The sequence below is a fragment of the Aphis gossypii genome, chromosome 1 (assembly GCF_020184175.1).
Source record: "Aphis gossypii isolate Hap1 chromosome 1, ASM2018417v2, whole genome shotgun sequence".
Lineage (NCBI taxonomy): Eukaryota > Metazoa > Arthropoda > Insecta > Hemiptera > Aphididae > Aphis > Aphis gossypii.
The window spans coordinates 67902266-67918295 of record NC_065530.1 but is presented as its reverse complement, the minus strand read 5'-3'; the positions used below and the strand labels follow the sequence as shown (position 1 = coordinate 67918295).

At 26.9% G+C, this 16030-nt stretch overlaps 1 protein-coding gene across 1 annotated transcript; it reads left to right on the top strand.

Moving 5' to 3' along the window:
• Positions 1-4098: 4098 nt before the first annotated feature.
• On the top strand, positions 4099-14231 carry LOC114130483 (xylosyl- and glucuronyltransferase LARGE1-like). Its single transcript, XM_027995464.2, has 14 exons — positions 4099-4780; positions 8103-8299; positions 8373-8590; positions 9323-9521; positions 9597-9811; positions 9972-10057; positions 10170-10419; positions 10997-11155; positions 12237-12417; positions 12497-12621; positions 12698-12853; positions 12935-13114; positions 13430-13653; positions 13760-14231. The coding sequence occupies exons 3-14, from the start codon at positions 8441-8443 to the stop codon at positions 13839-13841; spliced, it is 2007 nt and encodes a 668-aa protein (XP_027851265.2). The 5' UTR covers positions 4099-4780; positions 8103-8299; positions 8373-8440; the 3' UTR covers positions 13842-14231.
• Positions 14232-16030: the final 1799 nt, after the last annotated feature.

Sequence of the window (16030 nt, the reverse complement as noted above, 5' to 3'; positions counted from 1 at the left end):
TGAACGGAGGGATATTAACGATTTTCTTTACTTGACGCAGTTAATAAAAAAAAAATGAAAACAATAAGAATAACACATGTTTTTATTACAAGGAGATTGAATACATATATACTAAATTATAGTATCTTTGGAAAAATTGAAGATAAAATTCAATATTATCAATGACAACATTTTAGATAACGGTTTTTTAAATTTAAATTTTAAATTATTATTCGGTATATTCAGATTTCACTCATTTCAGATAGGTATAAGGTAACTGTAACTAATCTGATTTTCTAGTTTATATTCTACAGAAAAACGAGAATCGATTAATATGAATTATTATAGTTAAATTGAATGACCCAAATGCTAATGATGTATTGTTATAGAGATTTTAATATATTTCAATAAAATGTGATAAATTAATTTGTATACAATAAAATAAGTATACCTATAATATTATGTAAAGAAAAATTATACTTAATATTGTAAGCTATAGCACTATAAGAAATATAAATAAAGTATAAATTACTCAATAATAACATAGCCGTATTTTGGCATAGGCCAGGAAAATTTTAAACTAAACCCAGACATATTGATTTTGGTTTTATAGGAGTGGTAGGTGATGGGGGTGATGGCTTAATTGCACTCAATTCAGACCTGATCATAACTGTGTTACAGGAAAACACCCGCAACTATTGTCTCCGTCTTACATACATATACAATATAGCAAATTTATGTTCAGCGGAATTAATTTCATGCTGTTAGCTTTAATAGTAGAGTCAATTTACCTATTATAAAACTTAAAGATATCTAATAATATTATCTAGGGCATCTCATAGACTTAAATTTATATTTTAATTTTTAAATAAGATATGAACATTTTAAAATTTAAATATTTAATATGACTATAGGTAACTCATTTAAAAATTAAAATATAAATAAAAACTTACGAGGTACCCTAGATAATATTATTTCCTTTAAGTTTGATAATAAGTAATAAATTGACTAATACAAAAGCTAATAGCATACCTACAATTTATTCAGCTGAACGTATAACATTACGATACAATTTTATGTTTTTTTTTTTTAAACAAAACTACTTGTTTAAAACATTTTAAACACATCCCAACCCTATGGATATAAGTTTATAAGATGGAAGTGTCAGAGACAACACATGAGGCTGTGGAATCCCCTTAAAATAATTAATAAATTCATATGAAATTGTAGATCACGTCGTATGGAAGTAAAACAAAAATTGATAATTTTTTTGGATATTCATGTAGGTACTTATATGTTTTAGGTATTTTTATGGTCATTAATTATTTGAAATAATGGTTGTATAAAATGTAACTCTGTAATATTAATTTTTTTACTATGTCAATATTTATATTATAAGTGAAAAAGTCTTTTAAGAATGTTAATTTTTTTGAAGGAATAATGAACATGCGATACATCTAATACCTATTATATTATGTTTATTAATTTTTATTTAATTTTAATTTTAGTTATTAATTTCTGAGTCAACAAAATACGTAAATATATATGCGACATAAATAAATAATGTCGTAATAAATAACAAAGAATAAAATAATTGAAGTTCAATTGGGATTCGGGAATTGAGACTATCCTATAGGCTATAAAAGTAGGTGCGTAATAAAATTGTTGTATACCTACCTACTGATTATAATACCTATATTATGATGACTGTATTAATGGTTTTTAAATTAAAAAAAATAAATTAAAGATAAACCTTGCACCCACCGTTCATTGACGTTACATTTCATGTATTATGTTTTGGTTCTACTTTTTTCGTTCTTAAGTTCTTTAATAAAGGCATTTCATCAAATATGTTCACTCAATAAAAAATAGTCACTATATATACCTAAACAAGCTACATGTACCACAGAGTATCTTCCCACGAATTTATAATAATTGTAAACTATTACTTATTAGTTATTAGAATCGAAGTAAGCTGCTGAAAATTCCAAAACATATCTACCGATGAGGGCTACTAACAAATTATATTATAGATCTTACACCAATGGATTGATTTAATCAATGACCAATACCAATGTAGTATAGATACCTACATACGGTACGCCATATTATAATAAACATAATGTGTACATAATATAACAGTAAGTTTATTAATACAACCCAAAAAAATTTGAATAATATACTATATGCATAATCGCATAAACCTATCACCTATAATAATATATTATATTATCAGCGCCAGCTCAATGTGGTAACAAAATAAGCAGCCACCTAGGGCGATATTAGTTTAGGGGGCCCATTTCGAATGAACAAAATCGATTTTTAATTACCTATTATATTATCTAGTACACAGGAATATTAAAATTGCCTAGGACGGCGAAAAACCCAAGGTCGACTAGCCCTGTATATTATGTAGGTAACATTATAATGGCGTGATGTTCAGAAATGTCTTTTTTTGGTAATTAGAGTCTGCACACTTAAGGGTTGATGATACAGCTCTTTTATCAATTTAAAATATAAATAAACGAAAAATAATTTTTTTCGCGTACCCCTTGAAATCATGTCACGTACCTCAGGTTGGGAACCGCCGATTTATATGGACTTGTAAAAATATAATCTATTAATTATGTTACAATATATTTAATATAACTATATAGATAGGTGAGGTCAGAGGTATACCTACCTATTTAATTTGTTAAATTTTCTGGAGTGAACTCACGGCTGGTTTTATTCTTTAATAGTAAATACGGTCAGTGATAAACTAATATATTATTGAAATACAAGCAATATTACCATCTTTATAATTGTAGTTATTATACATTTATACTCATTATTTTATACAATATTCCCTGATTATAATTATCTTATGCGAATATCTAAGACGTAAGATGACTTTTATGTCTATTCTAATGGATATTTATAGAACCTACCTATAATAGAACCATATATAGCCATATAGGTAGGTAATAAATAATAATGTATATATATATATGTACAACATTTTAATATATAAACATATTTGATACGTTAATATAATTAACAATTATCATTACGACATATTATTTGAATCTACCATAAAACGTTTGTTACTTATTATTTGCAATTATCTTGGTACAAATGCATTTTGAACTGCAGGCCAATCTATATTAATATGTATAACAGTGTTATATGTATGATAGATCATAGGCGCAATTAGGTGGGGGCTTGGGGGGTCTTAGCCCCTCCAAATATTCTGCTAGCCCTCTCAAATATTATTATTATTTCAGATATTATCAATGTTGCACATTCCATAAACAAAATATGTACCTATGCATTGCATTTGTTCTAGCCCCCCCCCCCAAAACAAAAAAAAAATAATTGACCCTACTCGCGCCTATGTGATAGATGCATTTGATTGTCTCATTTTTATTTTATAAAGGGCCTTAAATGCTAGTCTAATAAGTTATAGTCCATACATTATAAACATTTATTTAGTCATGTTTTATAATTAAGTTTGTGTCCATTCAATAACCGTAAGAGATCTAATGATTTTAATGTGTTTATATTTAAGAAGTTTATTACCTATACATTGGCATTTACTGGACATAATATACATCAATATATTGTTCTTCAAATGAATATGTGAAAAATAAAACGTCAAATACAGAATTTAAATAGTATCGGGTAAAAGGTAATAAGTCGTATTGAGTATATTATATGTAGGCGGTACTCTGAAAAACACTGCACGCTTGAATCCACAATATAATATATATATAATATTATAATACAATATATAAATATATTGTACTGTACCTATATAGGTACGCCGTACGTACACAATATGTTAACGCTTCACAACAATTATTACGGTGCCGCGTTGTCGGCAACAATAAAATTTAAGTATATTCGCAATAATATATAATTATACAGTCGTAAATATCGTGAAATGTCATTCGCTATTCGCTCATGGCAGGTAGGCACGTAAATTATCGCAGTCGCGCACTAGATGGCAGCACGCGACAGACGAATAACATAATATTATTACACATATACTGCGTATAATCATATATACATATATGTTGTATATATATATTATATCGACCGGTCGACCGACAAACCTCGTCGGCACTCGGCGGCGGCGTCTGTCTCCTTCAGCCAGAAATCGTGGGCGGCGCGTCCAATGCTGTGCGATTTTTGTCAAAAAAATCGCATCTACCCCGGCGCGTTCGCCACCGTTTTTGAGCTGACGGCCGTGTCACGACGGAAACCGTGAGCTTTTGCGAAAAAAAGACCTAAACATCCGTCTCGTCCGTCGGTTATTATCGATTTTACGAACAGGTGTGTTGCCCGCGCGGCTAATGGGCACGCTCCGCCGCAGTGGGCATGACTGTCAACCGCCGCGGTGTACGATATTCCCTAGCATTTCCTGCACTACCCGTTCAGTTTTGTCCGACCGAGGTCTCGATTTGAATAAACGCGTGACTTATCGAATATTTTCATTCCGATCCGAATCCAATTCGTGTTTATAGGTACCTACACATGATATATCTCGTTATATTTTACACAATAATCGTCACCATCGTCGTACACTGTATTATATAATACTAATAACGCGTGTACCACCGGAAACTGATCAATAATAAAATACCTTTATATATATATTATACGGGAGTTGGAGAAGGTTTTTGATATGAATTATAGTTTTTTACGTCACGATATCGATTACAAGCACTGTAGTCGCGCGTAAAAGCTCTGCAGGATGTTCGTAAATGTTTCAAGTACGTGATAATATTATTCGCGATCAACAAACTGTGTATAAGCGGTGAGTATTATGAGTTTATTATATTTTAAATACAAATTCATAAATAGATAGGTATTGATTATTTTTTAATATTTATGTTTAGGGAAATTATCATTCTTACTTGCACACGTTCCAGAACTATAATTTGTCATGTGCATGCAGATTACTTAATAATCAGAATAAATATTATGTTATTTAGTTCTTAAATAATTCACAAACGTCATATTTAGAACCGATGAGAATCATAATACCTAATTAATATAAATTATACAATATAGATACATTTTTAAGTCGAAAACTTAGTTTTTTCTTACAATCCATTGTACTTCAAAGTTTTAACTATTTATTTATTTATTGAGACAACAACATAGATTTAGGTATCCAACTCCTGTTGTATCCCTGCACAGTACCTGTATACCTATCTAGTTTGGCGGCTTTTTTAATAGGTACCCAGTGTTGCCATAGTTATATTAAGAAATTATAGATAGGTACCAAAATATTATAATAAATATATTAAAATATATTGTGTTTAAGAATATAAATTGTAAACAGGTACCAACTCATTATTATTTAGATAATAGAAGATGATTGAAAACCAAAATAATTATTATTTATAACTCAATGTTACAAAATATTGAAATTTCTTGTTATTTGATAATTTAAAACATCTAAGTAAAAAAAAAAAGTAAAACAGGATATATAATAGGTACAAAATACAGGTACTCTTGTCAAGTAGTGCTTCACTCTTTTCACTTATGATTCATCTTCGCTGTAGCCTGCAGTGTAATAATGTTGTAGGTATGTACAATTTATCATACATGGTATGTAAATTAATTAGAAAATTAATAGGTAGTTGTAATTCGAAATATAATGCAAGTATTGAAGTGCAGTTTTTTGTTAATGTAATATAATATTATGAGTTATGACCAACAGCTTCTATTTTACAATGGTCTAAGATAAAATTAAAAAACTACTTAAATTTTTTTTTTGATTTTAATTAAAAATTTGAAAATATCCATTTTGTATAATTATATTTATTTGTAATATGGAGAATATGGAGAAAAAACAATTTTAAAATTGGTCGAATTTTGAATAAACTAAAGAAACTTTTTTTTAAAAAAAATACAGCATAATATTAATATTATTGTATAAAATTATATAATTTTCACACTGATGACTAATTTGCTAATTTATTTGATTATAAATAACTCACAACTCTTTGATATTTTATGTATGGTTTTTATTTATTAGTTCTTCAAAATGTTTATCATTAACTGCTACGCGCGGATCAATTTTAATGACCCATGAATTTTCTAACAAATATTTTAAACATTTTATAATAATATTTTTCTTATATTAATTCAAAATTCAACAAATTTCAATTTTTTTTTCTCGATATAACAAATAAATAACTACAATAATAGAAATCGAATTTTTAAAATAGGTTTTTTTGAAATTTTTTTTTTACTTTGTTTATTATTTATTGGTTATTGTCATATACTGCATTGAAAAATTGCATTATATTTCGAATTACAGCTACTGAATTTTTAATTAATTTACATATTATGTACTCTTAGGCCTTAGCAACTAACTTTTTGAGAAGTTCCATGGTACATTGGCATCCACTCGTTTAGTTTATAGGTAATGTTTATAATACCCCAACTGCCTAGTAAGTAGTAACTAATTCCAAAGTACCTATTAAAATTTAAAATAATATAAATTTATAATATTATTAACTATAAGAACAGTATTATTATAATACTGTAAGTATTACTGTATCCCTATTTTTAGTTGTATTGTTTAAAATTAAAATAGTACCTATATTATTAGCGGCTATTAGTTATAACCCACTATTCAAAAACTGCTATACTAAATACTAATGATATCAATATGATTTTAAGAGTTATACGATTTATAATAAAAATGATAATACTAAAACAAATTTGAAAAATTTGTATTTTATTAAGAGATAAAAACACAATGTTTTCATTAACATTATATTATTACCTATTTAAATATATCTAAATATTTTTTATGGGTAACTTATTGGTGAATAATGAATAATATACGCATTGTTTATAAAATATTATAAAATTAAAATATACAATCAACTTTTTATTTTTTTTTTATTTTTCTTCAATAACGAGTGTTCCTATAGGCTATAATAGAAAAGATATTTTATTTATATTATAATTCATTCGTTGCGTGTTATTTTAAACTTTACTTAGTCATCATATTATAATTTATGTTGGAACTAAATAAGTAACAATTTGTATTGATTTTTAAATATTTTTATTATACAAAACTACATGTTATAGTATAATGAAAATAGTGAGTGCCAATAAATGTGTTTTATACATACACTTTTAAATAAATATGTTGTACAAAATTCATGTTATATGTATAATACTGAGTTAGTGAATAATATGTTAATATAAATATTATTTATGGAAGTATCATATTAATATATGTTCCTTGAAATTGTCTACATCAGCGTTTCCCAAATTTTTTTCTCTGCCGAACTCCTTAGAAATAGTAAAAATGATTGCGGACTCCCTTAATAAAAAAAAAAAAATTCGTTTTTATATACATATATACTATATAGTATATAGTATTTTCAACTTCCGTCCACAGACTACAGTTGGGAAACATTTCTATATAGTATATACAGTCTATCTCTAATATCCATAAATAAAACATATTATAGAAGTAATTTATAGTAATACCACCAATAATTATTATACGGGGTGATTATTTTCAAGTAAATTTTCATAGTGTTGTAATACTAATGTAGTAGTAAGGGTACAGCCTATTTTAACTAGAGCAGCAATTTTTTTAATGAGTTAATGAGTTTTATTTTAACCGAGTTTAATATTTAACTCAGACTCAATGCCTAGAAATCCTCAAAGGAGTTAAAGGAAAATGGTGTCGTGAACTAAACTCGTTATCATATTTAAAATAAAACAAAATCATATACAACAAAATATTAAATCAGATGGGTAATACCCATTGAGTGTATCAGCAGGTATGCTTGATTACTCCTTTTCTAAAGTAGTTCATCATGTCAAGAACTTTTATTTGTGTAAATAGCACATATTATTCTTGTAATCTTATTGTAGGTAAAATTAGTTAACCGATTATATATTTATAATACAAAGAAACAATAGAGTTTTATTATGATTTAATTTAAAATAAGTTTAAGCTTACATTTTTGAGGTAATAATGATATTGTTTATATTTTATAATTCATAATAAAATCACTTATTATATATGTTTGTAAATTACCAATAATGAAAGTTCTTTATTTTATCACAAAACTTATTGATAATTTAAAAAATTACAGATTTACTACAGCAACACAAATATATATATAAGGAAATTTAGAATAATTTTCGATTGTGGCTATCATAGCTCGACGAAGGGGACGCAATGGTTTGTGTGCCCTTGGTACCACCCTGGTTAGACACTGGCTGACTAGTTTTTTGCTGGGATCGTTATTCGCATCATTAATCATATACTATGCTGTTTTAAACCAACGAGGTATATAAAAACAGAATCGAAAACTTAATTATTATTACTATTATCATTATTAAAACTTACAATATATTTTTAGTTCCAACCTTAACATACGCAGAAAGTAGTAGTTATGAAGTTCAAAAACATGAATCAACGTCAGAAGCTATGGAAAAAGAGCTGAGATTATTGAGAAGGCAGCTTAGTATGACACAAAATCATTTATTAGCTGCAATGAAGACGTCACTGTTTCCGGTTTCGCCAACAGATTCACCACAGATATTACCAGAGACTCCTGCGCCTTGTTCCTCTCAAAAGGTATGTATTATAAATAATAACCAGGGCTAGGATTTGTATGCAACAGCATGTTTTTTTGTTACGTCCAAATAAAATTTAAGTGAGTAATGTCCACGATTTATATTATTGTGATGAAAATGATACTATTTTTATTTTGCATGTTTTTGCATATATTGAGCTTAATGCATATTTTTGAATATTTAGTATGATTGTATTTATTGTATTTAAATTTTAAGCCGATAATAATTAAACTGATCAAAGTCTATAACTTGGTTTTTTGGTCAAATATAAATTTTATTTTTATAAATACAATCCTGTGGCACAATATACTATGTATGTTCACCGACCATTTATATTCGAAAATTTAAAAAAATATGTGGTTGTAACATAGAATACACATATTTCTTCTATTGAATAAGAATTATAAATTATATTGCTAAAATAGTAATTAATGCACGGGTAAAATAAATAAATAATTTTAAATTAATTTCAGTTATACGTATTATATGACAATCAGCTAATCACTGATGTATTTCAATAAATAAATATATTTTTATATAATTATATTTTTGAGTATATATTTAAAAAATTAAAATTCATATTTTTGCATATTTTGGTAAATAAAATGCATATTTTACAATTTTTTATTGCATACAATTCATAGCCCTAGTAATAACTATAAACTTATGATATTAATTTAATTAACATAAATTTTCTATTAACAGTTTAGTAATTTTTTAAAACGTATTTTAGATAACAGACACGGTAGATAAATGCGAAGTGATTGAAGTTGGAATCGTATGTGCTGGTTATAATTCTACTCGTTCAGTAGTAACACTAATCAAATCAATATTATTTTACCGTAAAAATCCACTTAGATTTCATTTTGTCGTAGATGTTATATCGAGAAAAATTTTAAAAACTTTGTTCGATACTTGGAAAATACCCCAATGTAAGTATTAAATAGGTATTATGAAAAATATTACTTAAATGTTTAATAAATTCCCAAAAAATATTACTTTTTTAGTGGAAATAGAATTTTATCCAGCTGAAAAAATAATAGCCGATGTTTCTTGGATAAACAATAAACATTATTCTGGAGTTTATGGTTTGATGAAACTATGTTTAACTCAAGTATTCCCAGACACCTTGAAACAGGTCTTAGTTTTGGATACAGATATTACTTTTGCAACAGATATAGCTCAGTTGTGGTCCATGTTAAAACGCTTTAAAAAAGAACAAGTTAGTACCTAATTATTTAGTTTATAATATGTATAGAATATACTAATGAACTATAATAACAAGAAGAATATTAAAAATATTAGAAAATAAATTCTTTTGTGGAATTCACGTTCAAATGCTTAAATGCTCGTGATAAAATAATTATAAATATTTTTTATAGGCGTTAGGATTAGTCGAAAATCAAAGCGATTGGTATCTCGGCAAACTGTGGAAAAAACATAAGCCATGGCCTGCGCTCGGACGAGGGTAAGCTATTAAACGCGAAAAATAAAACTATAATACCTTAATATATTATACTAAATATAATTATAATATGTAAAATAACTTAAATAACACGTATATGTTTATTCGTTTATAGCTACAATACGGGTGTGATACTGATGGACTTACGGAAATTACGTTTAATTGGCTGGAACGGATTATGGAGATCCGTGGCAGTAAAAACTCTGGTGACACATTACTGGACCAGTCTGGCAGATCAAGACATTTTTAATACGATTATTAAAGAACGACCGGAACTCTTGTACCCCATGCCATGTCAATGGAATGTACAACTCAGTGACAACACTAGAAGCGAACTGTGTTACGCCGAAGTTATCGAGTTAAAGGTCCGTATTTTGTTGCAGAATTAATTTTATTAATATACGATGTATATAGAATAAGCAAAAACAATATTAACACTTTTTTCTAAATATAAGCTTGTACTGATTAATAAAAAAAATTTTTCACGTACATGTTATATGTGTATTATGTATCTTTACTACTTAAAATGTTTCAGTAATAAGTTTAAAATTGTATATTTAGTATCCAAATCATCTTGGCGGTTGGCTCTTTGTTTATAAATAAAAAATAATATCCATAATAACTTATTATAAGGTACCTATAAAGGGACATGTGTTGTCACGGAACCTTATGGTCCTAGTTTAATAACCCTATCAGTCTTTCAGTGGATTTTTTAATTTTATATCTATATATATGCAACTAAGTAATTTATAACTATAGACTACAGAGTGTATATTATATGCTACGTGATACATCATATTTAATTATGTAATGTTATTTGTGGCCCAAAGTAGTTATGGTTGTATTAAAATAATAAAAATAAAAACATTTGGTTGTAGTATACCTAGTATAGTATAATGCAAGTTACGTAACTATTTTTAAATAAATATCTTTACATTTCAGATAATTCATTGGAATTCGCCAAAAAAACTTAAAGTGAAAAACAAACATGTTGAATTTTTTCGAAATTTATACCTTACATTCTTGGAGTATGATGGAAATTTGCTTCAAAGAGAACTTTTTGGTTGTAATTATTCATCCACAACTCAAGATGTACTAGAAGTAAGTCGATTCTTTCGAAGTATCAAAATTGTATAAGTATATACTATATACACTCCATAAAATAAAAAGATTAAAGAGGGATTAGAAATTAATAATAAAATTACAGGACGAATGACGATGTTTTGAATGTCAATGTTATAAATTATTATGATATAGAAACTATTAACTAATTATTTGATTCGTGGGTAATCAATAATCATGGTTCAGTTTATTTCATTTAGTCATATATACCTGATAGGAAAATTATCTCCTATGAGTATCTAGTAGGTACTATCTACATTTAATTACAAATGCATTCACTAACCACTATATAGGTATAGTTATTAAAAATATAATAACCTTAATTATTATCGTTAACTTATTGGGCGGAATAAGTCAACAATCGAATTCTCTATACAATATATATATTTATTTAAATTAAATGTCTCATAATTCATAATCGATAAATAATAAAATATAAATAGAGTATCGTATTCGGCGTACCTCGCATAAAGCATCGCAGGTCGCTTACGTATTCCTGGCGCACAATAAAATTGTAAACAATAACTCCATTTTCAGGCGACAATATAGGAGACTCTAGTCTCTACCAATGTTTACATTATAGGTACTAATATATTTTAGAAAGACATACATTTTCCGAGATAACATTTTTACACATTGCGACAATTAAATTTAAAACTTGAAGTATTATTTTCTAAGAATAAATATGATATGTTACGACGTTACGTACATTTCTATGTTACTAAATAATTTGATGGTTATTGATTACATACTCAACTGTCCACATAACTGCTCTAATTAATTTTAATTTTTAAATAACATTGCAATTTCCAATGTAATCATTTTTCTGTATCAAAATATATGTATATTAATACCTAATACATAATACAAATAGGGTTAGGGCTATATATTTATATACAAACGTTAGGTCATATGTTATAAAACGGTAAAAAATAGAAGTTTATGACTTATGTCTATATCGTTTTATAATATTATAAAAATATTGGCAATTATTAGTTAATCTAATGTGAATATGTATTATAAAATTTTCTAATATTGATAATACCTACATTTTTTTAAGATAAGCGAAGATGATTTGTGTTACGAGTTTAGAAGAGCCGGCATGGCTAGTTTAAGAACTCATTTATATTTTTTGGATTTTGATTACCAGTCATCGCCAGACGAATGCGACATTACACTTGTTGCTCAGTTATCAATGGACAGACTTCAAATGGTTGAAATGTTATGCGAGTATTGGGATGGTAATATTATATTTGTTACGATTTTACTATGTATATACAAATACATTAAGGTTATTTTGTATTTTTTTTCTCCAAAAAGGTCCAATAAGTTTAAGTCTTTATATGTCTGATGCCGAAGCTCAGCAGTTTTTGAGCTACGCTCAAAATTCGGAAGTGCTAAGGAATCGAAAAAATATTGGATACCACGTAGTTTATAAAGAAGGGGTAACATTTCTACTTGAAATAATATAATTTCGTAATCCATGTATAATTTAAATATATTTATGTACATTTTTTATAGGACTTTTATCCAATAAACTTATTGCGGAATGTTGCTTTGGAAAATGTTGTAACACCCTATGTATTCTTATCTGATATCGATTTCTTGCCAATGAGTGGCCTATACTCGTATCTAAAAAAGTACATTTTTATAATGAACATTAAGTCTTCCGATAAAGTAATTTTATTGTGAAATTTAATTATTTATTATTCGTGTATAAGCGATTGATTAAAATAACTATATTTATAACTATTATAGGCGTTAGTCGTACCTGCTTTTGAAACTCAAAGATATCGAACTGCATTTCCACAAACTAAAGCAGATATACTGAGAATGTTGGACGACGGGGCTTTATTTTCATTTAGATATCATGTGTGGCCTAAAGGACACGCGGCAACAAATTACGCTAAATGGAAAGGATCTACCGTTCCGTATAAAGTAAACAATAATATTGTACATCGTTTATATAGCGTTAGAAATTATTTTTCCAAATTAAAATTTGCCAATAAATATTTAAAATTCTTACTCTGGTAGGGTTATATAAGGGTAAATTATGTCTTATATATATTTTTCTCTTTTCCAAACATTAATCACTAATCGTTCGACGATTAAGAACAAATTGTACAGTAAAAAATATTTGAAATTAAAAAAAAAGAGAGTAAAAAGGAAAAACATTATAAATATACATTTTATTCGTTTCAAATACTATGGTATTATTTATAGCAAGTAAACTCTAATTAATAATTTGTATAGGTATCATGGGAACCAGATTATGAACCTTATGTAGTGGTACGTAGTGATGTTCCAAAATATGATACCAGATTTGTCGGTTTTGGTTGGAATAAAGTGTCACATATTATGGAACTTGAGGCTCGAGGATATACTTTTATTGTACTTCCAAATGCATTTATAATTCATATGCCTCACGCGCCGAGTTTCGATATTGCCAAATTTCGCGGGTCTTCTCAATATAGAAGGTTTGTATTCACTTTTTAACCTTAACCTTGATATTGATAAAAGTGCAAAACCAAAGTAAAAACTAAATGCATAATTTTTCTCATTTATTTGCTACCTGCATTTTAGATGTTTGAAGATTCTTAAGAACGAGTTCATAGAAGATTTACGCGTACGATATTCAAAACGATTAAATCATACCGAGAGTTAATTCAAATTTATTTTTGAAGACAAAATAATATCATTGAGTATAACTATATTAAATACCTATACTTATGTATTTATACTCAATTATAAAATACATGTCTTATTGTTGCCTGCGTCTTCTTTTTAGACCAAAATACTAATTATATTAATTTATAAGGTCGTTGTTTTTTTCGATCAAAATACGTCGATACCTAGCTCAATAGACTATAATTTATTCATAGTATAAAAATGATTTTATTATTTTTTTTTTTTTTTTTAATGTTTGTAATTTTTATAATACGTTGTATTTGATTGTTGTGTAAAATGTTCCTGTTTTGGTTTTTAAAATAATTATATAATTATAGCTATTTATAAAATTTGTCTGGATCAAAATAAATTAGGTGTTATTTTTTCCTTTTGTGTACACGAAGCAAGTTTTTATTAATAAGATAGTTAGCTTTGCGTATGAGGGCAAACGCCTGGATACATATAAGTCTATAATATAGTCCCTTTCGATTTATAAGCAGGTGTGTTTTATCTATATAAGCGCCAAGAGGACAGTTGTTTTCGTTTTTTTGATGTCCCAGCTGTGAGTTGCATCTGGCACGAGCCAAGCAGCTGCATATCGCGTTTACCTATAATTTTAAAAATATCAGCAGCTTGCAATCGCTTTATAATAGTTAACTTAAGACTCGTTTTGAAATTTGAGAAGACTTCATGCGATTTTACAATATACATTTTAGTCAAATATTAGACACAATAAATTTGACATAATATACATTTTTTATTGTGACTACCCGTATGGCCGTATATATTAGCAATCTGTTGGTACTATATAAAATAATATTAATAGATTTTTAAAATAAATATTAATACCTAGCGGTTTTTTTATCATGTTTCGTTCTATTATTATTATAATATGTAAACATTTCATAGAATTACATTTTAAATAAATCAACTAGGTAGTCAGGTAGGTATAAATACTAAATAGCATAGTATTGTCTGTACGTCCTCATACCTGAAATATTTACACATCAATAATACATCTAATTATATGAGATCATGAGACAAATGACATGGCATGCACATTTTGGAATAACCTTTAATATGGATCACCGGTTGTAAATAATACACAAATGCATCATGCATTTTATATGTTTTAGTAACAAAATTATAAAAAAAAATTGAATTGAACGTGCATTTAAGCAAAAATATAATTCAAAATTATGATTTTAAAAAAATCGAAAAATGAAACAAATATTTTGTGAACATATTATATCACATACTTTAACAGCGGTTCATTGCAATATACGACAAAATGTCATTATAATGTAAAAATATTGGAATGTACATCGGCAAAATTTATATAATTATATTTAATAGAATTTATTATTTAATTATTTATTATTATGTAAGGGGCATCAAGTTATAGATATCTATAAAATATAATTAACTACCTATGAACTATATTATGATATAATAAACAATAACCTCCCGACCTCCTTGATATAGCCCTGAATCTTGACATCTGAAAGAAACAAATTGGAGCAAATAACTCTTTCATACAAAAAAATTTAACAATTATTATTAATAATTGTGTAAACTAACTTTAGGTAGTCTCAACAACGGACGATTATTCTCTACGCGTGCATTGAAAAATAACTAATCACATAATAATTATGGATACTAAATACTACAATATATATTACACATATAATGTATACAATTTATATATACAGATTGAATATTTCTAAAAACAAAATAATATGTAGACGTCATCGGTCACATTACCAACCTTTTTAATGTTTAATTTCTAAATATTTTTTTAGATATTATTTTATCAACCGATCATTATTAATGTTAACGTAGTACAAACAATTATTAGTTCAATACACGTTCAATGAAAAAACTGTATTTTTTTAGACATATTTTATAATGACTCATAAAATAATAGTCATAAGACTTAACTGTGTTATTTTTAATTATTATAGGATGTGCGAAATCACATTTAGCCACATTAATTTTTCGATTCAGAAAAAAAAATAAAACAATTTTTATGTACATCGATCGGCACATTTATATTGTTTTAATAAAAATTTATATACTGTACCGAAGCCAATCGTTAATAGAAAAAAAAAATATATGTATGATAAATTTATAGGATGACATTATATTCTGGTAGTTTTCCTTTATCTCTTTTCGAACATATAGAGA

What these genes read in the sequence shown, in the direction of transcription:
- LOC114130483 (XM_027995464.2), top strand. Translation starts at nt 8,441, where the DNA reads ATGGAAAAAGAGCTGAGATTATTGAGAAGGCAGCTTAGTATGACACAA. An exon ending in TGGCCTGCGCTCGGACGAGG is followed by an intron (nt 10,058 to 10,169) that starts GTAAGCTATTAA and finishes ATTCGTTTATAG; the next exon opens with CTACAATACGGGTGTGATAC. An exon ending in CCGAAGTTATCGAGTTAAAG is followed by an intron (nt 10,420 to 10,996) that starts GTCCGTATTTTG and finishes TTTACATTTCAG; the next exon opens with ATAATTCATTGGAATTCGCC.